We start from the raw sequence: 27,925 nt of genomic DNA, 5'->3' as shown, positions 1-27,925 counted from the left end.
TTGGGGGAGAGAAATTTCATTTCCATCTCAGTTCAGCGAAACTAGCATGTGGACACTTATTTATGGAGCAGTGGGCATAATTTCTGACGTTACTATCCATGCTGTCCCCACATGAGTCTCTTCTCTGCCTTTCTTCCTCTCCCACAGGATTTCAGGTCCCCCTGGGGGATCATAGTCACAAAGTTTCCCACATTGGAATCCTTTTATGTATCTTAGTCATTTCTATTTCTCATTTCCCTCCAACATGTTCTCTTTTTACCCACTCACTACGTGGAACTAAAATAATTACCACTTTCTACCTCACAGATAGAAGAGGAAAAACATGAACCTTCTCTAAATACAATGAAGCCTTAAATTCAGAACCCATGAACTGTGGTAATCAAGTGAGCAGAGACAGAAGAGCACTACTGAGGTTCACACTGCTTTCCCTGCAAGAGGAAACTTTCAGAAGAAATGCCCAGTCTGTCGAAAGTACAGCAACTTTTATGTTGGAACCTCTGGAGTCAGGGGCAGCCTTGATTCTTCGCTTCATTTAGCAATGGTCTCAGCACAGGAACATTTGTTTGGTTTTTGATGAAGCTGGAAAGTTTTTTAGCCTCAGAGTGTTTGAACCTGTAAGGTTTCTAGTTGACTGAATAACATTTCAGAATCTTCAGCTGAGCATGGATATGCCCCAAGTATGTCTCTCTTTAAATAACCCTTAGGTAAATGACACAGGCACACACGCATGAACAAAATACTGTGTCAGGTACAAGAAACAGAGATGAGGAACAGCTCTTCTCTACTGATAAGGTGTCCCCAGGGAACAGCTACACAATAGCAACTCTCCACCTCCGGTTTATCCTGGTGAAACACTGTCAGGTGGAGGCAATTGAAGGTGTATGGATGTGGCCAGAGGGCCAAGCAATTCCTTGTTTAGAAGAATTATGTGGTCTCCTGCCTGTGATGGCAAGTGTGGCATAAATGCCCTTCTGGGCCACAGTGTAGAGCAGCTGCCCCTCTAGCATGTCACCCTGAGGTTAGACTGTCTTGAGTTTGAATTCTGGCTCCACCTCCTCCTAACTGTGTGGCCTTGGGTAAATATCCATTTCCTCCATGCTCCAATTTCTAAGCTGATAAAAATAGGAAAGTGAGGTGATAATAATATACTACTGAGTGATGTCATGAAGATGAAGACAGTTAATATACTCCAAGCACTTAGCAGAGTGTTTGGCAAATAGCACTCAGTAATTATTAGGCATTGTTATTATTATTTTTTATAAATTATCATTATCATCATTTCTGGAGGGTAACCTGGCAATCTGTCTTTGTTCTCTCACCAGCTTGGTTGGTTGGGATACAATACAGCTGAAGGGGATGTCCCAGTATCAAAAGCCAAAAAAAGCCTGGCTTTCTTTATATTAAGTGGGAAGGGGAGGAGAGAAGGAATAGGAGGGATCAACCATTCATACTTTAAGTTCTGCCCTCTCCCTACTCACCTCCAGGAAACTAACCACCAATAAAACACCTAAGCAAACAGCTGAATCCATCCCCTTCCTCCCTTCCTGATTTCCTTTCCACCGCTGACATGCCCCAGAATGTGTTGGTTGACTCTGAAACTGAAGGAATCAGGTAGGTTCATACCTGGTTGATTCAGGTCAAACATATGGTTGATTTGGAGATTTATTGGGAGTTTGGAAAACAGAGCACATCCTGAAACTGAGCAGACATAAATAAATGAAGTATTCTCTGCATTTTTAGAAGTAGAAACTGTTTCAGATGTTGGTATTTATATTGTCAATTCCCTTCAGACTTATGGTTGTGAGCTCAACCTTGGTTTAAGTGCAACACTTGGTTATGACCTAGATCAGAGGGATAATACATATTCCTCCATCAGACTTCTCTTTGCATATAGAACACTTTTCTCCAAAGGGAAGCAGAGTACTCTGAGTGACATTCCCATATTTGACGTGCTATCACATTTCTTCACCCAAATCCGCAACTCCACTTCCCGGTTCTCTCTAGCCATGCTGTGGTGACAGTCTTTGGGGAAGCTGGGTGTAAGTGAAACCAAAATAAGACATTGGGTACATTCCTCTCAGGCCAATTAAACCATCTGAGAGTCAGCATCATTGGTCTCTGGCAGACTAAGACATGAAGGAGTCTAAGATGTAGATATATGAGAAGAACTTACGTAGACATATGAGAAGAAAAAAAGTATCCATTAACAAGAATAAAAACAACAAAAACTCAAAATACTAAGTCATATATTTAACAAGGGATGTAAGGAATCATCGGAGAAACCATTAGAAAACATTTCTGAGGACACCAAAGATGAAAAAGTGGGACAGAACACAGTGTTCACAGTGAGGAATATAAGCTATGGATTTAATGCAATTTCCATCAAGATCTACATGACATTCTAAAAATTAATAATGTGTTTCCTAAAGAGCTAAATCCTGAGGCCAGACTCAGGATATCATGGGAAGAGAAAAACATATCCAGAAAGTGGCTCGGCAGCCCTGCCTTGCTCTGTTGACTTCCATACCAGACTGCCTCATGTCCACAAAGAGGACATCAGCTCAATGAGAACTTATTCAGAACATTTGCAGAAGTCGTGTTTAAGAGGAACAGTGATCTGACATTGAAAATTTATAATCCCTTGTCACCTCCCAGCCTGCCAGCAATGGCAGTGGTATATGCCAAGGTATTTGAGAAATACAAGGCTGGATAAAAGTCTTCCCAAAAATCTATGGTGACCTCAGCAGCACACGTGTAGCCTGGACATGGGACCCAGAGAAAAAGATCTACCCTCCCCATACCCAACACGTGTGCTTTCACCTACAGAAGTGTCTCATCATTCTCTTAAATTCTGCTGCCAAGGTTTTGGTTTTTTTTTTTTTTGAATTTTTTATTTATTTATTTATTTATTTATTTATTTTTAATTTTTTTATTTCCAGCATAACAGTATTCATTATTTTTGCACCACACCCCGTGCTCCATGCAATCCGTGCCCTCTATAATACCCACCACCTGGTACCCCAACCTCCCACCCCCCGTCCCTTCAAAACCCTCAGATTGTTTTTCAGAGTCCATAGTCTCTCATGCTTCACCTCCCCTTCCAATTTCCCCCAACTCCCTTCTCCACTCTAAGTCCCCATGTCCTCCATGCTATTTGTTATGCTCCACAAATAAGTGAAACCATATGATAATTGACTCTCTCTGCTTGACTTATTTCACTCAGCATAATCTCTTCCAGTCCCGTCCATGTTGCTACAAAAGTTGGGTATTCATCCTTTCTGATGGAGGCATAATACTCTATCCCCAGGGGTACAGGTCTGTGAATCACCAGGTTTACACACTTCACAGCACTCACCAAAGCACATACCCTCCCCAATGTCCATAATCCCACCCCCTTCTCCCAAACCCCCTCCCCCCAGCAACCCTCAGTTTGTTTTGTGAGATTAAAAGTCACTTATGGTTTGTCTCCCTCCCAATCCCATCTTGTTTCATTTATTCTTCTCCTACTCACTTATGCCTCCATGTTGCATCACCACTTCCTCATATCAGGGAGATCATATGATAGTTGTCTTTCTCTGCTTGACTTATTTCGCTAAGCATGATACGCTCTAGTTCCATCCATGTTGTCGCAAATTGCTGCCAAGGTTTTTAAAGAATGAAGCTCTCCCAGATTTATGACAGTTCAATTCAGTTATCTGAAGGACCAAGAATTTTTCCTTTTCAGCTAAAAAAGATGGCTCTAACTAAGAAAACCAGTTGTCATTATATTCATTATATTAATCCATGGGATGAGGAATGAGAAAATAAATTTCCTTATTTTAAAAGTAGTAATCACATCATCCTTTTTATGTGATTTGGGCAGTAAGGACAGGAGATCATTGCTAATTGGGCTGTCCACTATTCCATCATATCCTAAAAGTTTAAGTTCCCCCAATTTTTCTTCTTTTTTGAAAATTGTTTTGGCTATCCCAGGTCCTTTGAATATATGTATAAATTATAGTTAGTTCAGTTATTTCTACAGAGAGAAAAGAAGAGGGAAGGAGAATCCTGCTGAGAAATCCATTGACTCCATAAATCAACTTCAGAGAATTCATTTTAACAATAGTCTTCAAATTCATTATATATATAATATCCAAATATTATAATATATATATACACATATATAGGTGTGTGTATATATATACACATATATATGTATATATGTATATATATATATATATCCATGAGGTATATTCATCTGTTGTTTGCTTTTCTGAGATATATATATACATATATATATATATATATATAGTACTTGATATATATATCAAGTATACACACACATTATATATCAATGTTTTAGATTGTTTTAATGTCTCTCAGCTGTGTTTTGTGGTTTTGGATAAGAGGTCTTCCTTTTTTTTTGTTATAATTGTTTCTAATTATATTATGGTTTTGATAGCTATGATCTTGGTTGTTTTTAAATTAAGGTATAATATAGACAGTAAAATTCACCTTTTTAAATTCACAGCTCTGTGAGTTTTGACAAATAAATATAATCATGTAACCACTACCACAATCAAAACAATCAATGTACCCCTTTGGAGTCAACCCCTCTCCCCATCCTTACAATTTCCTTTTGCAAAAATGTCATATAAATGGAATTATACCATATAAAGGTTTTGGAGTCCGGCTTCTTTCATATAGCATAGTGACTTGAAATTAATAGTGATGCTGCATGAATCTTTAGTTCCTTCCTTTTTAGGGCTGAATATTATTCCATTGGATGGATGTCAGATAGCTTATTTACCCATTTCTTAAAGGAGGGACATTAGTGTTATTTCCAGTCTTTGTTCATTAAAAATTAAGCAGCTTTACTTTCTTCTGGAAATTTTAGGATTTGAGGTTTACTTTAATTCTATAATATATGAGTTAATTTTTGTTTGAGATGTGACTTATGGATCAAGAATTATTATTTTGCATATGGATATCAAATTTTTCCAGCACCCTTTGTTAAAAAGTCACTGAATTGTTTTTGCACATATGCCACAAATCTATTGATCATATATATGTAGGCCTAAGTGTGAACCATTCTGTTTCATTGATCAATATTCCTCTAAATCCACCAATACAATACCATACTGTCTTACTTCCTTTAGAGTAAATCTGGCAATCAGGTAGCATGAATCTTCCAAGCCTGTTTTGCTTTTTCAAAATCTTTTTTGGCTATTTTGTCATCTTTTATTTGCATTTCCATATAAATTTTTTATTTTTTCATCTTATATTGAAATATATTTGATACATAACATTTGTATAAGTTGAATGTGTATAACATGCTAATTTGTATATTTAATATGATTGCCATTGTATCAATAATTAGTACCTCTATCATGGTATAAAATTACCCTTTCTTTTTAGTGGTTAGAATAATAAAGTTCTGGGCTCTTGACAGATGTTGAACTCAAAAATAAAACTACTTTACCAGCAAAAATGGGTTTATTCAGGAATAGCAGAGAATTGCAACTTGGGACAAAATAAGCATCAGCAAAAACCATCAGCTAGATCAATAAAGGAGAGGAACATTATTTTATGGAAAAGAAGAAAGTTGGGAAGGATTGTTTGGAACAAAAAATGTACTGGAGGAAACCAGGAATTCAGGTGATGACAGTCTCTCATTGGCTGAGTCATGGGGTAGTTGATTTCTTGTAGATGTAATGTACATCTTTCCCTATTGGAGCCTGTAATTGATGATTCTCTCCTGTTGACAATTCTGGTAGGGTCTATAACTGGCATCAAAGTGGTAATGGTTTGAGCTCCCCCTTCTGTCCTCCCAGCTCCATTTTAGTGAGGTTTCCTATTATTAATATTTACATGTGTGATGATTATAATACAATAATGTTGTCTATATTCACTATACAACACATTAGATCAGTAGGGTTTCTTTATTATCAGTTGCAAGTTTGTACCCTCAAGCAACATCTGTCCTATACCACCACTCCTATCCCCTGGTTATCACCCTTCTACTCTTTTTCTATGAGTTTGAATTTTTAGATCCCACATGGAAGGGTTACCATACAGTGCTTGCTTTCTCTATCTGACTTACCTCACTTAGCATAATATACTCAAGGTCCATCCATGTTTTTGCAAATGGTAAGCTATCTTTGTTTCTCATGGCTATCGTATTCCAGTGTGTGTGTGTGTGTGTGTGTGTGTGTGTGTGTGCATCTCTTTTCATTCATCCATTGATGGGCACTTAGGCTGTTTCCATATCTTGGCTATTGTGAATAATACTGCAATAAATTGGGAGTGCATATACCTCTTTGATATTTTTTCAATTTCCTTTGGGTATATACTCAGAATGGAATTATTGGATCGAATGAGAGTTGTGTATTTAATTTTTTAAGGAACCTCTATACTGTTTTCACATTGTATGAACCAATCTATACTTTCAACAACAGTATACAAGGGTTCCCTTCTCTCCATATACTTGAGCACACTTACCTCTGTGTTCCCTTTTTTTTTTTAAAGATGTCATTTATTTATTTGAGAGAGAGAGCACAAGCTGGGAGAGGGGCATAGGAAGATGGAAATGCAGACCCCCCCTCACTAAGCAGGGAGCCTGACATGGGGCTTGATGCCAGGACCCTGGGATCAAGACCTGAGCAAAAGGGAGACCCTCAACCAACAGCTACCCAGGTACCCCATCTCTTGTGTTCTTGATGGGAGCCATTCTAACAGGTATAATGTGATAGCATACTGTGGCTTTGATATGCTTTGTCCTGATGATTAGTGGTGCTGAGCATCTTTTCATTACCTGTTATGATGAGGGAACAGAAGATAAGCTGAGGACAAAGCAGGGGCTGACACCCTACAACCCACCACCCATGGGATATATGTGACATTCCTTAAGCACTTCTCGCTCCCCTAAAGGAAAAACAAATTGCTAATTTATAGAGATTACAACATTCAAGACATGAATCTCCCTCAGTTTACCAAAGTCTTAGCCATTTACAAGAACAAAACATTTCTATCAATGGTCTAGCTTCCAGAAGGGAATGTAGGTACAATTAAATGTCCTCATAATTTGCAACCCATTGACAGATACTTGAAGAGAGCAAAGTGTAATGTTCCTCCAGGAAGCTCCCAACTATCTTACTGTTAATGCCTTAGTAAAAGGAAAGAGAGCCTTAACTTGGCAATGGCAAGGCCTCTGGTATCCTGTGAGTCCTCCTTAACATACAAAAGTCCTTTAGAATCTCTTTACCATACCTCCCCCAATTCCCAAATACATAATCAGCCACATCTCACAAACCCGGGGAAGCTGGTTCTGCCAATGGGTCCTGTCCCTGTGCTTTAATAAAACCACCATTTGGACCAGAGATGTCTCAAGAATTCTTTCTTGGCCTTCAGCTCTGGACTTCACCCCACTGTAGCTCACTTATATTCCAAAACCACATCAGTAACAATGAGACACAGAATATGTCCACCATCATTTAAATTTGAAAGGTTAGCTGGGTTGGTAGTGATTTTAATAATGCGTCAGTGCATTTAGACCACACCCAGAGTACAGTGGCTTATCCAGCCTGGGGGAAGCCATGAGCCCAAGTTACAGCCTTTGGGTCCCAGGCAAGAGTGAGCCATATAATACTGGGCCCCCTTGGTGGGGGAGGAGTCAAAGTGGAGGAGAAGTAGCAGGCTGAGACGACATCAGGTAGCAGGAGATCAGCTAGATAGCTTATCAAACCATTCCAAACACCTACAAAACAGGAGATGGAAGAGAAGAGCAACAATTCTAGAAACAGAAAATTGACCACTTTCTGAAAAGTAGGACTGGCAGAGAAGTGAATCCAAAGCGATGAGAAGATAGAGCACTGGGGGGGGGGGGGGGGCAGCTCCAGGCAAGCGATGGAGCAACAGAGCACAAAATCAGAACTTTTAAAAGTCGCTCCAGAGGCTAAACCGGGGTGAGACCCACATGGAGACAGCGTGGTCTCAGGTCCTGTGGGGTCGCAGAAGGATCGGGGGTGTCTGAGTGTCGCCAAGCTCACAGGTATTAGAGAGGGGAAGCCAGCTACAGAGACAGAGCCAAGGAGTGAGCTCTCAACTCAGGGTTACCTTGAACCATAATCCATGACTCAGAACACTGCTCTGTGAGTGGGCACCCCACAAGTTCCAGGGAGACACCACCTGGAATAGCTCAGGGATCTACGGGGTTTAGAGACTCCAGGTGGAGCTGTGTGCCAGAGACAGAGATGCTTGGTCACAGGCTGGGTAAGCTTGGAGTGCAGCTGGAGGCCAAGGAGATGGGAGTGATGGAGCACTTTTCTCCGAGGGCACACTGAGGAGTGGGGCCGAGCTCTTGGCTCCTTGGGAGGCCACCATTTTCATTCCTGTCCTCTGGAACTCTACAGAAAGCATTCAGGGAACAAAAGCTCCCGAAAGCAAACCTGAGTGGATTACTTAGCTTGGCCCAGGTAAGGGCTGTGCAATTCTACCTCAGGCAAAGGCACTTGAGAATCACTACAAGAGGCCCCTCCCCCAGAAGATCAACAAGAAATCTGGCCAAGACCAAGTTAATTTACCAAGAAGAAGAGTGGAATTCCAGAGGAGGAGAAAGCAAAGCATGGAATTCATGGCTTTCTCCCCATGATTCTTTAGTCTTGCAAAGTTAATTAATTTTTTTTCTTCTACTAATTTTTTTAACTTTTACCCTTTCCTCTTTTAACATTTTTTAACTAGTTTATCTTAACAATAACTTTCATTTTTAAAAAATCTTTTTTGAAACTTCATTATTATAGTCATATTTTATGCTTCATTGTAACTTTATTTTTTTTATACACATAGGGATTTTTCTTCAAAAAAATTTGGGGTACAACTTCTTCTAATAGATCAAAATGCACCCTAAATCTAACACCAGAGTTGTTCTAGTCTCCAGCCCAACCAAATTCTCTCCAATTTCTTTTTCTTTATTCTCCCAACCAACTTATCTTATCAACTCCTTTTTAAGAAATTAAAAAAATTTTTTCATCTTTATAGTAATATTCCATCCCTTCAGTGTGTTTACCCTTATATATGTTTTTCGTTCTTTAAAATGGTGGGAGGTAGTTTTTTCTAAGAGACCAAAATACTCCCAAAATTAAGTGGGTGAACCTGTTAGAGTCACCAGTCTAATAAATATACATATACATTTTTTTTCTTTTTTTCTATTTTTTCTTTATTTGTTTTCTTTTTTAATTTTTTTTTCCTCAACTTCTTTTTACCACCTTTCTTCCCGCTACAAGTTGGGGTCTCTTCTGAATTGGTTAGCATACATTTTGCTGAGGTCTTTGCCACACTTTTAGCATTTTATTCACTCCTTCATATATTCTTATCTGGATAAAATGACAAGGCAGAAATACTCACCACAAAAAAAGGAACAAGAGGCAGTACCAAAGCCTAGGGACCTAATCATTATGAACATTGGTAATATGTCAGATCCAGAGTTAAGAATGGCAATTCTCAAGGTGCTAGCCAAGCTCGAAAAAGACATGGAAGATATTAGAGAAACATTGTCTGGAGAAATAACAGCCCTTTCTGGAGGAATAAAAGAACTAAAATTGAACCATGTTGAAATCAAAAAAGTATTAATGAGGTGCAATAAAAAAAAAATGGGGGCTCTTACTGCCCGGATAAATGAGGCAGAAGAGAGAATTAGTGATATAGAACACCAAAAGACAGAAAATAAAGAAGCTGAGCAAAAGAGAGACAAACAATGACTGGACCATGAGGAGAGATTTTGAGAGATAAGTGATACCATAAGAAAAAACAATATTAGAATAATTGGGATTCCCGAAGAAGAAGAAAGAGAGAGGGGAGAAGAAGGTATATTGGAGAGAATTATTAAAGAGAATTTCCCTAATATGGCAAGTGAACAAGCATCAAAATCCAGGAGGTGCAGAGAACCCCCCTCAAAATCAACAAGAATACGTCCACACCCCATCATCTAATAGTAAAATTTACAAGTCTTAGAGACAAAGAGAAAATCCTGAAAGCAGCCAGGGAAAAGAAGTCTCTAACATCCCATGGTAAAAATATTAGATTGGCAGGGGACTTATCCACAGAGACCTGGCAGGCCAGAAAGAACTGGCATGATATATTCAGAGCACTAAACGAGAAAAACATGCAGCCAAGAATACTATATCCATCTAGGCTATCATTGAAAATAGAAGGAGAGATCAAAAGCTTCCAGGACAAACTAAAAGAATTTGCAAACACCAAAACAGCTCTACAGGAAATATTGAAAGGGGTCCTCTAAGCAAAGAGAAAACCTAAAAGTAGCAGGCCAGAAAGGAACAGAGACACCTTACAGGCAATACAATGGCACTAAATTCATATCTCTCAATAGTTACCCTGAATATAAATGGGCTGAATGTCCCAATCAAAAGACACAGGGTATCAGCATGGATAAAAAAACAAAACCTGGGCGCCTGGGTGGCTCAGTGGGTTAAGCCGCTGCCTTCGGCTCAGGTCATGATCCCAGGGTCCTGGGATCGAGTCCCGCATTGGGCTCTCTGCTCAGCAGGGAGCCTGCTTCCCCCTCTCTCTCTCTCTCTGCCTGCCTCTCTGCCTGCTTGTGATCTCTCTCTCTGTCAAATAAATAAATAAAAATATTTTAAAAAATTTAATAAAAACAAATCAATATGCTGCCTACAAGAAACTCATTTCAGACCCAAAGAAACCTCCAGATTTAAAGTGAGGTGTGGAAAACAATTTATCAGGCTAAGGGACATCAAAAGAAAGCTGGGGTGGCAATCCTTATATCAGATCAATTAGATTTTAAGCCAAAGACTATAATAAGAGATGAGGAAGGACACTATATCATACTCAAAGTGTCTGTCCAACAAGAAGATCTAACAATTTTAAATATCTATGCCCTAACATGGGAGCAGCCAGCGATATAAACCAATTAATAACAAAATCAAAGAAACACATCAACAATAATACAATAATAGTAGGGGACTTTAACACTCCCCTCACTGAAATGGACAGATCATCCAAGCAAAAGATCAACAAGGAAATAAAGGCCTTAAATGACACACTGGACCAGATGGACATCACGGATATATTCAGAACATTCCATCTCAAAGCAATAGAATACACATTCTTCTCTAGTGCACATGGAACATTCTCCAGAATAGATCATCCTGGGTCATAAATCAGGTCCCAATTGGTATCAAAAGATTGGGATCATTCCCTGCATATTTTCAGACCACAATGCTCTGAAGCTAAAACTCAATCACAAGAGGAAATTTGGAAAGAACCCAAATACGTGGAGACTAAAGAGCATCCTTTTAAAGAATGAATGGGTCACTAGCCATCAGGGAGATTCAAATCAAAATCAAATTGAGATACCACCTTACACCAGTTAGAATGGCCAAAATTAGTAAGACAGGAAACAACATGTGTTGGAGAGGATGTGGAGAAAGGGGAACCCTCTTACATTGTTGGTGGGAATGCAAGTTGGTGCAGCCACTTTGGAGAACAGTGTGGAGATTCCTTAAGAAATTAAAAATAGAGCTTCCCGATGACCCTGCAATTGCACTATTGGGTATTTACCCCAAGGATACAGATGTAGTAAAAAGAAGGGCCATCTGTACCCCAATGTTCATAGCAGCAATGGCCACAGTCGCCAAACTGTGGAAAGAACCAAGATGCCCTTCAATGGACAAATGGATAAGGAAGATGTGGTCCATACACACTATGGAATATTATGCCTCCATCAGAAAGGATGAATACTCAACTTTTGTAGCAATATGGACAGGACTGGAAGAGATTATGCTGAGTGAAAAGTCAAGCAGAAAGAGTCAATTATCATATGGTTTCACTTATTTGTGGAGCATAAGAAATAACATGGAGGACATGGGGAGTTGGAGAGGAGAAGGGAGTTGAGGGAAATTGGAGGAGGAGATGAACCTTGAGAGACTATGGACTCTGAAAAACTGAGGTTTTGAAGGGGCGGGGAGTGGGAGGTTGGGGGACCCTGGTGGTGGGTATTATGGAGGGCATGGATTGCATGGAGCACTGGGTGTGGTGCATAAACAATGAATTCTGTTACACTGAAAAGAAATTACATTTAAAAAATAGAAAAAAAAAAGAAGAGCATTTACATTTCAAAAAAAATTTAAAAGTCCAAAACAAAATTTTTTAAAAAAAGAATGAATGGGTCAACCAAGAAATTAAAGAAGAATTGAGAAAATTCATGGAAACAAATGATAATGAAAACACAACAGATCAAAATCTGTGGGACACAGCAAAGGCAGTCCTGAGAGGTAAATATATCTCGATAAAAGTCTGTTTCGAGAAACAAGAGAGGTCTCAAATACACAACTTAACCCTACACCTAAAGGAGCTGGAGAAAGAACAACAAAGAAAGCCTAAACCCAGAAGGAGAAGAGAAATTATAAAGATCAGAGCAGAAATCAATGAAATAGAAACCAAAAAAACAATAGAACAAATCAACAAAACCAGGAGCTGGTTCTTTGAAAAAATTAATAAGACTGATAAACCCCTGGCCAGACATATCAAAAAGAAAAGAGAAAGGACCCAAATAAATAAAATCATGAATGAAAGAGGAGAGATCACAACCAACACCAAAGAAATACAAAAAATTATAAGAACCTATTATGAGAAACTCTACACCAACAAATTTGACAATCTGGAAGAAATGGATGCATTCCTAGAGACATGTAAACTACCACAACTGAACCAGGAAGAAATAGAAAACCTGAACAGACACATAACCCATAAGGAGATTGAAATATTCATCAAAAATCTCCAAACAAACAAAAGCCCAGGGCCAGACGGCTTCCCAGGAGAACTCTACCAAACATTTTTTTTTAAAGATTTTAGTTATTTATTTGACAGCGAGAGATCACAAGTAGGCAGAGAGGCAGGCAGAGAGAGAGGAAGGGAAGGAAGCAGGCTCCCTGCCGAGCAGAGAGCCCAATGCGGAACTCGATCCCAGGACCCTGAGATCATGACCTGAGCCGAAGGCAGCGGCTTAACCCATTGAGCCACCCAGGCGCCCCTCTACCAAACATTTAAAGAAGAATTAATTCATATTCTCCCAAAACTGTTCCAAAAAATTGAAATGGAAGGAAAACTTCCAAACTCATTGTATGAGGCCAGCATCACCTTGATCCCAAAACCAGACAAGGATCCCATCAAAAAACAGAATTACAGACCAATATCCTTGATGAACACAGATGTGAAAATTCTCACCAAAATACTAGCCAATAGGATCCAGCAGTACATTAAAAGGATTATTCACCACAAACAAGTGGGATTTATTCCAGAGCTGCGAGGTTGGTTCAACACCCACAAATCAATCAATATTATACAATACATTAATAAAAGAAAGAACAAGAACCATATGATACTCTCAATAGATGCCGAAAAAGCATTTGACAAAGTACAGCACACCTTCCTGATCAAAACTCTTCAAAGTGTAGAGATAGAGGGCACATATCTGACATCATCAAAGCCATCTATGAAAAACCCACCACAAATATCATTCTCAATGGAGAAAAACTGAGAGATTTTCTGCTAAGGTCAGGAATATGGCAGGTATGTCCATTATCACCACTGAGAATTTGTTCTTTGGGAAAATTGGACAGCCACATGCAGAAAAAATGAAATTGGACCATTTCCTTACAACACACATGAAAGTAGACTCAAAATAGATGAAGGACCTCAATGTGAGAAAGGAATCTCCTCAAAATCCTTGAGGAGAACACAGGCAGCAACCTTTCGACCTCAGCCACAGGACCTTCTTCCTAGGAACATCGCCAAAGGCAAGGGAAGCAAGAGCAAAGATAAACTATTGGGATTTCATCAAGATCAAAAGCTTTTGCACAGCAAAGGAAACAGTTAAAAAAACCAAAAGACAGCTGACAGAATGGGAGAAGATATTTGCAAACGACATATCAGATAAAGGGCTAGTATCCAAAATCTAGAAAGAGCTTAGCAAACTCAACACCCAAAGAACAAATAATCCAATCAAGAAATGGGCAGAGAACATAAACAGACATTTCTGCAAAGAAGACATCCAGATGGCCAACAGACACATGAAAAAGTGCTCCACATCACTCGGCATCAGGGAAACACAAATCAAAACCACAATGAGATACCACCTCACACCAGTCAGAATGGCTAAAATTAACAGGTCAGGAAATGACATGCTGGCGAGGATGTGGAGAAAGGGGAAACCTCCTACACTGTTGGTGGGAATGCAAGCTGGTGCAACCTCTCTGGAAAACAGCATGGAGGTTCCTCAAAATGTTGAAAATAGAACTGCCCTATGACCCAGCAATTACACTATTGGGTATTTACCCTAAGGATACAAACGTAGTGATCCAAAGGGGCACATGCACCCGAATGTTTATAGCAGCAATGTCCACAATAGCCAAACTTTGGAAAGAACCTAGATGTCCATCAACAGATGAATGGATAAAGAAGATGCGATATATATACACAATGGAATACTATGCAGCCATCAAAAGAAATGAAATCCTGCCATTTGTGACGACGTGGATGGAACTAGAGGGTATTATGCTCTGCAAAATAAGTCAATTGGAAAAAGACAACTATCAAATGATCTCCCTGATATGAGGAAGTGGAGATGCAATGTGGAGGGTTTGGGGAGTAGGAGAATAAATGAAACAAGATGGAATCGGGAGGGAGACAAACCATAAGAGACTCTTAATCTCACAAAACAAACTGAGGATTGCTGGGGGGAGGAGGGGAGGGTGAGGGTGGTGGGGTTGACATTAGGGAGGGTATGTGCTATGGTGAGTGCTGTGAAGTGTGTAAACCTGGCGATTCACAGACCTGTACCCCTGGGGCTAGAAATACATTATATGTTTATAAAAAAAATTTTTAATTATAAAAAAAAATACTGGGCCCCTTTGAACTACTGTCAGGATTTCAAGGGCTACGTGGTTTTGTAGGGCCATCCTTTGAATTTTTGTAGTAATTTCAGGCCCATATGTGAATGGGGAATTATGGCTTGATAATAATTCCCTTTTCTTTAAGTTAGTCCATGGGCATGTAAGATGAGAAAGACGTATTTGGAGTCGGTACAAATATTTAAGGTTTTTGTGTATTGCAAAGCACAGTTGGGCATTATTGAATCTGCTTTTGGGGCATATGTATTTGTTGACAGTGCTTTAGCCTTAACAGTCTGAGTTAAGACTGACTATCGCATACCCAGCTTTTCTTACCCCTCTCTTCCATGAAGCTACTGCCATCAGTAAACTAGCTGTCATTTGCAATTTTAGTAAGGGCATCTTTTACATCTGGACTGCTAGAATAAACAAGATTAGTTGATTCTGAACATTTTTGTTCCATAGAAGTACAATGGCCAGGTCCAGGCATAAGGGTAGCTGTGTTTAAAGTTTGACATGTTTTTAAGTATTATTTCAGGCATATCTGTAAGAATAACCTGGTATTTAATAAGCCAGCCTCCTATCATCTATTGGTGGCCTTTGATTTCTAAGACACTCTGGACCTGATGTGAAGTCATTACAGTCAGGGACTGTCCAGGAGTGAGCTTTAACGCTCCTGCCAAGAGGACTATTGTGTGCTTGGCTAATGTCTTTGTTTGAAATAATACCTCGGTAGAGGTGGCTTTTAGGATAAATATGACTAAGGAATAGTATCTTCAAGAAGACCTCTTTGTTTGAAATCCAGCCTTAACAACATTCTAATTGAAGAGAACCACTGGCAAGTGGGAGAAGACTTGGCTCAGGAGATAAAGGCATCCCCAAGTGCATCATCCAATCCAATCAAAAAGAAAGTGGAGTCATCGATTACCTCCATAAGTCCATAATGAATCCCATGGTGTAGGGTATGTTGTGACTTTTAAGGAAATATTTTGTCATCCTTGCCACATAGAATTGGTCAAGATGCTACTTGAGTTATATAGTCATTGGGGAATTGGGGAATTAATCCTAAATAGTCATATGCCCATGCGGGTCCTGTTATTATTCTCACAGAATAAAAAGCAAGAAGATTTTCCATACATGAGCTACTGTGGTAATTTTTCTAAAGTTTACCTCAAGTTGTCAAGCTTAGGTAAACAACAAACACTTAAAGACAATCAGAACTAGAATTTAACATGCACAACGTTGTTATTGAAATATAATTTTTCTCTCTAAAATAGCCCTCATTTCTAGAGATAGCCAAATCAGGACAAATTTGTTTGTAAAACAAGTACAATTTTAGCAAACTTGGCATAAGTATTTACATAAGCTCACAAAAATAGTGATTGATCATATAGATCTTTTAGAACCTGCTTTGCTGGATCTTTTACAAGGAGTCTCTAGGTTGAACTTTTAGTAATCTTTCCAGGCCAGAAGCCAAGCCAAGTACTTGCCATCAGACATGCCTTAATTTGGGTGTATTCCTCTTCATGGGATCACCAAAGTATCCTGAGGCTCCTAAACCTGCCAGGAAGTGACATTCTTTTCTCACCTGGTGAAGCTGCTGGGAACTCTGTAAACAAGGTATACCAGGTCAATATTTCCAAGAAGCTTTATGGCTCCAGTTTTTATAAAGTCTATCTAAATTCCTTAAGGCTCTTTGGTCATGTCTGAGTGTATGCTTTTCTCTTTCAAATATGACATTCTAGTTAAACCCTGGTTAAAATAACCAATGTTTCCAATGGTGTCCTGTTACAAGCAGAATACATTCTTACTGAACTTAAGCAAATAACTATGATAGCCAGAGAAGAAAGAATACTTACTGAGACCTTTTGAATTTTGGGAGGTTCAGGTATATAAAAAGTTAAATGCTTTATTTTCTTATAAGTGAATATTTCATCACATTTCTGTAAGTCATAGATATTTTTTAAAGTTTCCCTAGTCTGCAAGAGTAAATATTAGAGAACCAGCAATGTTTTAACCAAGAGTCGCAAAAAACTCTATAATTATTTTTCCCCATTCACCTAGTCCCATGTTACCATTTCTTGTTTAGTTTGAATGCAGTTTTAACTAGTTAGTTCTATAAATTCTTACCCATTTTAGTTTTAGGATTTTAAAGTTATCAAATACCTGTATTTGTCCTAAAAGTCCTTTAATTGAATTTCCTTGAAGATGAACCATTTTACAAGAGGATAAGAACAACACCATAAAAGACAAAAGACTAAAAAAATGGGCATGGTTGAAGATCTGATGAGGTTACACTACAATTGGCAAGGAAACAAGGTTGTTTCTGTGACACATAACACTTTAATAATCAAAATATCAAGCCATGACCTACATTAAAACTTTAGGCATTGCATCTCTAGAATAGTTAATAGCATTTACCAACAACATAACCTAAGACTTATCATTTGTTTAACAGTGCTTCCAGAGTAACTTAACATGCCAAATAAAAAGGCCTAAGGAGTTAAAGAGACTTCATCTATTGACTTCCTTTATTATTAACGTAAATCTTGGTAAAGTTTGTTAAAACCTTAGAAAGATTTTATTTTTTTAAAGATTTTATTTATTCACTTGATAGAGAGAGATTATAAGTAGGCAGAGAGGCAGGCAGAGAGAGAGAGAGAGAGGAGGAATCAGGCTCCCCACTGAGCAGAGAGCCTGACTGGGGACTTGATCCAAGGACACTGAGGTCATGACCTGAGCCAAAGGCAGAGGCTTAACCCACTGAGCCACCCAGGCACCCCAAAACCTTAGATAGTTTTAAAGCATATGCCTTAATAGGATTAGGGCTACTAGGGCTATTAGGGCTAAGACCTGATACAGGCAAAACACAGAAACTGGTTCTTCTGGACAGGCAAAGAGAAACAAGTCAATAATTCAAGAAAACTTTTTCTTTGGAACAGAGAGAAAGCAGACTTTCAATTTCCATTTCTTGTATTTTTCTTATGTATCTTCCACTTTTCCTCATATAGAGTCGTTTCCCTTAATTTCATCAGTCTTAATTACATTTAGAATTTTGCATTCTTTAAAAACCTTAGTCTCCAGTGAAGGCTAAGGACTAACCAATTGTGAACTGTTACACCAGAATTTTTTAGATGGCAAATTTGTGAATCAGTTAAGCACAAAGCATGTTTACCAACAGACTCAAATACCCTTAGTTTTTTGCAATAAGTAGTCAAAAGCACAAACCTACACCCAGATCTCAATGCTTTAGCACATTACCTTATTCAGAAAAGACCTAGATATCCAATAAATTCAATCCCACTTATCATACAAGCAAAACTTTAAAGTTTCAGGTTACTAAAGACTTTGAAGGCTATCTTAACTTCTATGAAAACTTTGGTGAGACAAGATTAACCACCATTTAAAGTCATACTTTTGCTAACAAACTGCAAAAAAAGATAACATGAGCTTATTTGATCTCTAGCAAATCTTGGTAGAATAAGTTTTACTTTTAGTGCTGATAAAGTTGAAGATATGTCTATATTAATTAAACTGACAAACAACTTAGTTTAAATACTGAATTATGTTCCCCTGGATCCTCCTCATTGTCAATTTGTTTATTATTTATTTATTTTTTACCTGAGACACTGGTGGGGAAATCTGGAGTGGGCAGTGTTGTGTCCAGGGTGTGTTCTTCTTGCTCCTTGACAGTGAAGGGAGGAGGAGACACTGAGGATGGTGCAGAAGCCAGTTATGCAGGCTGCACCCAAGGTGTTGCAGAAACAGGAGAAGGGGGAGGGGGAGACAGAAGAGATGAAGTGCTGCCAGAAGGCAAAGAAAGACTTCTCAGTTCTAGAGTTCATCAGTTCTAACAGAGGAACAGATACCATGTTTTCCTGCCAACAAGGGGGAATAAGTAGTCCTTGTTGGGCCAGAGAAAAAAGGGAATTTCCCTGAAACAAAGAGTGTTTTGGCAGCTGCTTGGGAATATTCCTTAAAGTCCTCATCCTGAGGCACATAGAATAACCACAGATGGTTCCAGTTATAGCCATTAACCTAGGAAGTGAGTGAGGGAGAAGCCCCCACATCTATTAGGAGGAACAGTGAGAGAGACAGTCAAGAGTCCCCTTAGTCTGGGATGGCCTGTGTTTCCTCCAGCAACCTGGATTTATTTGGAGGCCTATTTAAATAATTATCATTCAGCATATTGGGAGTGGGGTTTACTACCTGACAGGTTCAGGCAAACACATTCGGCAAGAGGCCCTTAGGTCAGGGTCATAGTGTAGAGCAATGAAGGCCTAAGTATGAACAGTGAACATACTGTAGGTCCACTTGTCCTATTTCCTCCAGACAAGATCTAGAGGGTAGATCCCACTGTGGCCATGCAGTGTTATAGGAGCTCAGCCCTTTCCTAAGTTTTGCATTCTGAATTGTTTCCAGTGGGTTAAAAGGCACCCCAAGGAAGAGTTCTTGAGAACCAAAGAAGTCTACTGAGGCCATTCTCCCAGAAAATTAAAGAATATCCATTGCCAAATCCTCCAACTTCTGGGTAGCATCCCATGCAGAATATGTCAGAGGATCCATGTATTAAAAGCAACCAGAGGTGTCCCTCAAACAAAATTGTTGTTGATCACCATCCTGCTTTCCCTCATTTATTCCTTAAAAGATCCTGGAGGGATGCTGGCAACCCCTCCCATTCCTAACAATAGCTAGTCCCCTCGGCGTCCTGGAAACCTTGTTTCCAAAATAGCTTTGATGAAGTTCTAGAATATAGGTGAGGTTTGGTGGGGTGAGGTCCAGAGCCGATGACCAAGAAAGAATTCTTGAGACATCTTTGGTGCAAAATGGTGGTTTATTAAAGCACAGGGACAAGACCCATGGGCAGGAAGAGCTGCTGCCCCGGGGTTGTGAGGGGTGGCAGGTTATGTACCATGGGAGTGGGGCAAGTAAGGAAAAGGGAGGCCTCAATAGAACTTTCATTTGCTAAAGAGGACTTACAAGATACCTGATACCAGAGGCCTTGCCATTGCCAAGGTCATTTTGCTCTCTAGCAAGGTATTAACATTAAGGTGGGTGGGAGATTACTAAAGAATGTCACATATGTCCCACCCAGAAGTGGGGGGAGGGAGGAGGTTGCAAGATGTCAGCCTTTTGCTTTGTCCTCAGCCAGCCTTTTGTTCCTTCATCATTCCCTCCTGAACAATTTTGACCCTTAAATCTTTAAGGTTGTTGAAGGTGGAAGGTCTCATCTTCTGTAACTTCTTCCTACTGAACAGGGACATACAGTTGTTCCTTCCTACTCAGGTCAACACTGGTCAGTTGGGGAATGTGTAGGGGAGTTACAAAAGACAGAGGCATCTGAGTCCAGGGGAGACTGCTAAGGTGATCTTCCCAAGTGGGAAGGATCATCTGTGGAAGTTATGGCAGCAAAGGAGTTGACAAGAGATGAGGAGACATGGGAGAAAACAGCAAAACATGATTAGTGTTAACAAAAAGAAAATGAAGCTCAAATAAGTTTTTTGCTAGTTGACAAAAATCCTTTTCCAGTCCAGGAGTTTAATCAATCATTAAAGGAGAAAGGGACTGTTTAAAGTGTTAACTTGAGTATGTCAGAACCCAAGAAATATTTTGTGATAATCTGGAGCATAAACATAGTATTTTGTTTTTGTATTAGCACAAGGTCTACCTTGTGTAGCAGTCAAAACATCCAATGCCAATGCCATTCTATTTTGTAAAGTTGCTTTACACATTTGTATTACCATAGCATTTTAAAAGAGAAATGCTGCTTCAAGGGTCATTTGGGGCTGACCACGTACTTAGTAAGAGCTTCCATTGCCACCAATGAGACAGAACAAGTCCACCACTGTTTTAAGTTTTGGAAGGTTGGCCAGGTTGGTAATGGTTTTAATAATGCATCCATACTTCCAAGCAAAACCCAGAGTACAGTGGTATATACCCCCTGAGGGAAGCCATGAGCACAAGTTATAGTCATATAACCATTGGGTCCTGTTAGGAGACAGTCCTCCAATTTTGGGTTTCTGTCAAGGGTTATCCAGTTTTGGAGGGTCATTTTTTTAATGTGTAAAAAAAGGCAGTCCATTGTTACTTTGTAAGGACCAAGGGAGTCCAAACCAAAGGACAATTTTCTTTCATGATGTTTTTGTCACCTCCATGGCCTTTTTGCCCAAATCAGTGGCCTGATGTAAACCCTGTATTACTTTCATTGGTTCCTAAGGTTGTATCTTTGACATCCTTGAAGTGAATTACAGCTGTCTCCTTAGGTAGGTGTACAGCCTTAAGAAGAGTAGTAATTTTAGGCCTGTATTTTGTTGTGAAGTTATGGCCTGATAATAATAAACCCCTTTTCTTCCAAATTGCTCCATGGACATGTACGACTAGGAAAGCATATTTGGAGTCAGTATTAATATCAATTTATGAGGCTTTGGCAATTGCAAAGTGCTAGTGCGCACTATGGCATACCCAGTTTTTCTTATTCCTTTTTTTTTTATTTTTTATTTTTTATAAACATATATTTTTATCCCCAGGGGTACAGGTCTGTGAATCACCAGGTTTACACACTTCACAGCACTCACCAAAGCACATACCCTCCCCAACGTCCATAATCCCACCTCAATCCCACCCCCTTCTCCCAAACCCCCTCCCCCCAGCAACCCTCAGTTTGTTTTGTGAGATTAAGAGTCACTTATGGTTTGTCTCCCTCACAATCCCATCTTGCTTCATTGATTCTTCTCCTACCCACTGAAGCCCCCATGTTGCATCACCACTTCCTCATATCAGGGAGATCATATGATAGTTGTCTTTCTCTGCTTGACTTATTTCGCTAAGCATGATACGCTCTAGTTCCATCCATGTTGTCGCAAATGGCAAGATTTCATTTCTTTTGATGGCTGCATAGTATTCCATTGTGTATATATACCACATCTTCTTCATCCATTCATCTGTTGATGGACATCTAGGTTCTTTCCATAGTTTGGCTATTGCGGACATTGCTGCTATAAACATTCGGGTGCATGTGCCCCTTTGGATCACTACGTTTGTATCTTTAGGGTAAATACCCAATAGTGCAATTGCTGGGTCACAGGGCAGTTCTATTTTCAACATTTTGAGGAACCTCCATGCTGTTTTCCAGAGTGGCTGCACCAGCTTGCATTCCCACCAACAGTGTAGGAGGTTTCCCCTTTCTCTGCATCCTCGCCAGCATCTGTCATTTCCTGACTTGTTGATTTTAGCCATTCTGACTGGTGTGAGGTGATATCTCATTGTGGTTTTGATTTGTATTTCCCTGATGCCGAGTGATATGGAGCACTTTTTCATGTGTCTGTTGGCCATCTGGATGTCTTCTTTGCAGAAATGTCTGTTCATGTCTTCTGCTCATTTCTTGATTGGATTATTTGTTCTTTGGGTGTTGAGTTTGCTAAGTTCTTTATAGATTCTGGACACTAGTTCTTTATCTGATATGTCGTTTGCAAATATCTTCTCCCATTCTGTCAGTTCTTATTCCTTTTATGGAAACTACTGTCATCAGTAAACCATCTGTCATTTGTATTTTTAATGGGAGCATATTAAATCTGGCCAACTAGAGTAAGCAACATCAATAACCTCTGGCCAGGTTGAGGAATATGGATAACTACATTTAAAGTTTTAAGTATTTCTGGCATATCTGTAAGTGTATCCCAGTATTTAATAAGTTGGCCTCCATCATCCATCAGTGGCCTTTGGTTTCTGAGACATTTTGGACCGGATGTGAAGTCATTACAGTCAGGGACTGTCCCATGTGAGCTTTGAGGCTCCTTTTACAAGGAGGGCTGTTCTATGCTTAGCTAAAGCATTTGTTTTCAACTGTACCTCAATAGAGTTGGCTTCTAAGATAAATAGGACTAAGCTCCAGCCCTAACAATATCCTAATTACAAAGGATCACTGGCAAGTTGGAGAAAATTTGTCAAGTGATAAGGGGAGTCCCACATGCATTACCCAATCCAATCATAAAGAAAGTGGGGTCATCCATTATCTCCACAAATCCATAGTTAATCCTATGGGGTAGGGTATACTGGCTTTTAGGCAATTATCCTAGCCCCACAGAATTGGTCAAGGTGTAAGTTACATAATTGTTGGGGAATCAATCCCATTTTCCAGTTGTTTAAATAGTTATGTGCCCATGGGGTTCTGTTATTATCCTCACAGAATAAACAAGATTGTCTAAATGAGCTATTGTGCAACTTCTCTGAAGTTTACCTCAAGTTGTCTAATTAGGTAAACAAAACTTTAAAGATAATCTAACCTATAATCCACAAAGGTGTGTTATTAAAACACAATTTTTCTCTCTAAAATAACCTTCATTTCCAGAGATAACCAAATTAGGACTAATTTATTTGAAAAACAAGTCCAGTTTAAACAGATTTGGACTAATTATTTACATAAGATCAGCAAGAACAGTGAGAGATCATGTAGATCTCTTTGCTGGAAATTTATATAAGGAATTTCTAGGTTGAACTTTTAGTAGCCTCTCCAGGCCAGAAGCCAAGCCACATACTTGCCATCAGACATGCCTTCAATACCTGTCGATTTGGGTGAACTCCTCTTCCTGAGGTCCGCAGTGTATCCTGAGGTTCCTGCACCTTCCATGAAGTGACATTCTTTACTCACCTGGTGAGGCTGCTGGGAACTCTTTAAGCAAGGTACCAGGCCAACAGTTCCAAGGGGCTTTAAGGCTCCAGGTTTCATAAAGTCAACCTTAGTGCCTTAAAGCTGTCTTTATGTCTTTATGTCATATTTGAGAAAGACATGCATAGACTCAGATATGACCAATATGACCAATATCTGAGTCTATGCATGTCTTTCTCAAATATGATATTCCAATCAAAGCCTTGGTAAAATAACCCATGTTTCCAATAGTGTCCTGTTACAAGGAGAACAGATTCTTATTGAACTTGTGCAAATGACTGATTGTCATGGAAGAAGGAATACTTACTGAGACCTTTTGAGCCTTAGAGGATTCAGATAAAGAGAAAAGTTGAATGCTTTGATTTGTTTACAAATAAGTATCTTTACATTTCTGTAAGTCACAGATATTTTAAGAAAAAAGTTTCCCTAATCTGGAAGAGCAAACATTAGAGAACCAGCAACGTTTAAAATAACAGACTCAACACTATAATCTTTCAGTCATTTAGTCCCATGTTACTAATTCTGGTTTAGTTTGAATGCAGCTTTAGGTAGTTCTGGAAATTCTTATCCATTTCAGTTTTAGGATTTTCAAATATATCAAATATCTGTATTTGTCTGGAAAGTCCTTTATATGAATCTCCTTTAAGGTGGAACTCATTTTACAAGAGAATTAAAACAATTATAAATGACAAAAACTCAGAATGGATATGGTTAAAGAGCTGATGAGATGAGAGTTTACAATTTAGCTGGCAAGGAAATCAGGTTACTTCTGTGATACATAACACTTTAGTAATTACAATATCAAGGGATGATCTATCAAAACACTAAAACTTTAGGAAATGCATAGAATCTCTAGAATAGTTATAGCATTTATCCAAATGTAGCCCAAGGTTTGTCATTTATTTAGCAGTACTTCCTTAGTAACTTAGCATACCAAAAATAAGCATAATGAGTTAGAGATTTCATTTACAACTTAAATTTTGTCAACTTTTGCTAAAATCATATAAAGTTTTAAAGTACATACCAATATAATTAAATTAAATATAATTAGGGATGTTAAAGACCTGATATAGGCAAAATGTGGGAAATGTTTTTTTCCGGATAGGCAAAGAGGAAACAACTGTTTACATTTTCTTCCTAACAGCAGATTAATTTAAGAAAACTGTCTTTTTGAATGGAGAGAATTTTAATCTTACACCAATATACCTTTAAAACCCATTCATTTCAATATTAGTCTGTCCTGACCAAGCCTAAAATTCTATTCCAAAGTTTTCCCTACACAAACCTTCTACAACTTTTCTTTGCATTCTGATTATGTCCCAAGCTATTTCTTTCCAAACAACCATTTCCTTTAGAACAAATTACCTTTTATCTTTAGCAAAATGCATTCCCATTCCTTATCTTGCTTATGTATCTGCTTTTCCACATACAGAGTTGTTTCCCTTATTTCCATTAGTCTTAGATACAGTTAGCAGAATTTTGTACTCTTAGAAGCACCTTAGTCTCTAATCAGTTATTAATCAATTGTGAATGTTACAACAAAATTCTTTAGATGGCAAATTTGTAAATCAGTTAAGCACAAAACATGTTTACCAATAAATTTAAATACTTAGTTTCTTTACAGTAAGTCAAAAGCGCAAACCTATGTCCAGTAATTGACTTAGCATTTTGTCCCATTTGGAAGACCTAGATGTCCAACAAATTTAATTCCATTTATCATCCAAGCAAAACTTTATGAACTTTCAGGTTACCAAAGACTCTGAAAGCAATCTCAGCAATTACCCATGAAAACTTTGATAGACAATAAACCATCAGTTTAGTCATCTTTTTGCCAACAACCCAACAGAGGTAGCATGAGGTTTATTGACTTTCAGTAAACCTTGATAGAATAAATGTTTCACATTTATTGCTGTAACTTCAAAGACATGTCTATCTTAATTAAACCAACAAACTTAACTTAGTTTAAATACTGATTTATGTTCCATCTGAGCCCACCCCATTTTCAGTGCCTATCTGAGACAAAGGTGGGGAAATCTGGAGTGGGGGGTGTTAGGTCCAGGGGGTGCTCTTCTTGCTCCGTGACAGTGAAGAGAAGGAAACTTTGTGCATGGTCTGGAGGCCAGTCATGTAGGCTGCACCCATGTTGGTGCAGAAACACAAGAAGGGGAAACAGAAGAAACAAAGTGCTGCCAGGAAGCAGAGAAAGGATTTCCGGTTTTAGAGCTTATCAGTTCCACAGAATAAGCAGATGCCATGTTTTCCTGCCAACAGGGGGAGGGGTTAAGCAATCCAGGTCTGGCCACAGAAGACAGGGAATTTCCCCAAAACAAAAAGTTTCAGCAGCTTCTTGGGAATATTCCTTAAAGTCTCCGTCTCAAGTTAGACTAACCCCAGCTGGCTCCAGTTAAAACCATTAACACAGGAAATGAGTGAGGGAGAAGCCCCCACATCTATTAGAAGGAACAGAGAGAGAGACAAAGTCAGAGTCCCCTTTGCTAGGGATAGCCTGTGTATCCTCCAGCAACCTAGGTTTACTAGGAGAAGGCTGATTTACATAACTGTCATCCAATAGGTCAGGAGGGAGTTTACTAGCTGACTCATTCGGGCAAACACATTCTGCAAAAGGCCCTTAGGTTGGGGTCCTGGTGTAGAGCAATGAAGGTCTAGGTATGAACAATGAAGATATCCTAGGTCCATTTGCCCTGTTTCCTGCTGAGGGGATCTAACCAAGGGCATGGGCTGAGAAAAGAGGCCTAAGGGGTTGTGGGTCCTTCCCCTCTCTCTTATCCTGTCCTCAAAGCACAGTCTAAGCCCTCCATCTCTACAATCTCTCAGGTGCTAGACAAAGCTTTCCTTTTCATGAGATAGTGTTTTGTGCATGCCTCAGGCTATCCATAAACACTGTTGTTGCAGGACCAACTCCTGTGATTCTTAATAAGATGGAAAGATCCCTCAGCAATAACCAGGAAACTTTGGAAGAGATAAGGTTTATTACTTACAAATCCTGGAAATTACACAACAGTCTCCAACCATATACTGAGGTCACAGGTGGTAGTGGGGAGGAGTACCTACCTTTACCAAGGCTGAGAGTAGGGGCCCAGGATTTTGCAGGTTCACTCTTTATTGGTGACTTTAAAACATGAGAGAAGATTAAAGCACAGAAAGAGAAAAAAGGAAGGTGGAGGAAGTTAGTTATCTATATCAACTAAATCTCAGGCACCTTGGTGGCTCAGTTGGTTGGGCATCAGCCTTTGGCTCAGGTCATGATCCCAGAGCCTTGGGATGGTATCCCACAGCTGGCTCTCTCCTCAGTGGGGAGTCTGCTTATCCCTCTGCCCTTCACCCTGTTCATGCTCTCTCTCTCCCAAATAAAAAAAAGCTGAAAAATAAATAGATGATAGATAGATAGATAGATCAACTAGATCTCTATAACAAACAGAAAAATCAGAGTGGGGAACCCTGGCTCATTACCTTTGGCTGGTAGTGTGTTTATTCAAGGTAGCCTTTGAACTGGATGCCTCAGCAAACAGCCTTCACTAGGACAATCACATTACAAAAGGAAAATCAACTGCCAGGGCTTATATTACATATAGCTTTAGAGAAATACTCCACGAAGAATAATTTGTCATCAATTCTATTATTGTAAACACGATTTTATAAGATACTTCTTTTGTTGGAAACGTTTTTTTGAAAATTCCCAAACTTGCACACATGTGGGTTACTTTTCCCTATTATTGTCAGTTATTTGAACATTAAAATGCTACTTGTGTTATGACTTGTATTTTAAAATTCTAGTTAAATCACAATTTAAAACTTCCTAGGCAAAATGCTTTAACTATATGTATTAACATCTGGTTTAAAAAATGTAATTTAAAATAGACAATTACATTTAAAATTGATTTCATCTTTTTCATTTGCTTTATTGACTAACAATAAGCAAATATTCCTGTATAATGAATGATCATGGTAACCCATGTGCTAAACAGAGACAAAAGAAAAAAATTAAATTACCTTTCTTCCTACAGCCCATTGACCAGTCCTTAAAACCATGGGAACTGAGCTGCTTAGATGCTGCCACTTTGCTAAGGGCAAAAGTCAATATTAGCCTGACCCTCCAGCGTCCTGTGAGTCTGTTAAATGTATTCTACTTTAAACAAGTTTCTATTCCTTTGGAAGCTCCCTTTATCTCCATTCCCCTCTGCTCCATCCCCTTCCCAAACTCCCAGATAAATGTTAGGAATCATCCTCCAAGCATATGCCTCACTGATATATATCTGAGGGGTCTCATGACTGAGGATTCATTAAACAGTAGTGAAAGACATTTCCTAAAAATAGCTAATGCCTTCAAGGTTCTGGA

At 39.1% G+C, this 27,925-nt stretch overlaps 1 protein-coding gene across 2 annotated transcripts in view; it reads left to right on the top strand.

Annotated features, from left to right (window-relative positions):
* Positions 1-27,925, top strand: part of LOC116588953 (SLA class II histocompatibility antigen, DQ haplotype D alpha chain-like) — a 125,707-nt gene that overhangs the window by 85,497 nt on the left and 12,285 nt on the right. Inside the window, exon 2 of one of the 2 annotated variants that reach the window (XM_032340726.1) lies at positions 2,005-2,010. The exons of the other annotated variant lie outside the window; for it this stretch is intronic. Coding sequence (XP_032196617.1) covers positions 2,005-2,010 — 6 coding nt within the window. The remainder of the gene's footprint in view (positions 1-2,004; positions 2,011-27,925) is intronic. 2 annotated transcript variants of the gene reach the window in all.

This window comes from Mustela erminea, chromosome 4 (genome assembly GCF_009829155.1).
Source record: "Mustela erminea isolate mMusErm1 chromosome 4, mMusErm1.Pri, whole genome shotgun sequence".
Taxonomy (NCBI): Eukaryota; Metazoa; Chordata; class Mammalia; order Carnivora; family Mustelidae; genus Mustela; species Mustela erminea.
Note: the sequence above shows the minus strand (reverse complement) of the source record. Positions and strands in the feature narration are given on the sequence as shown.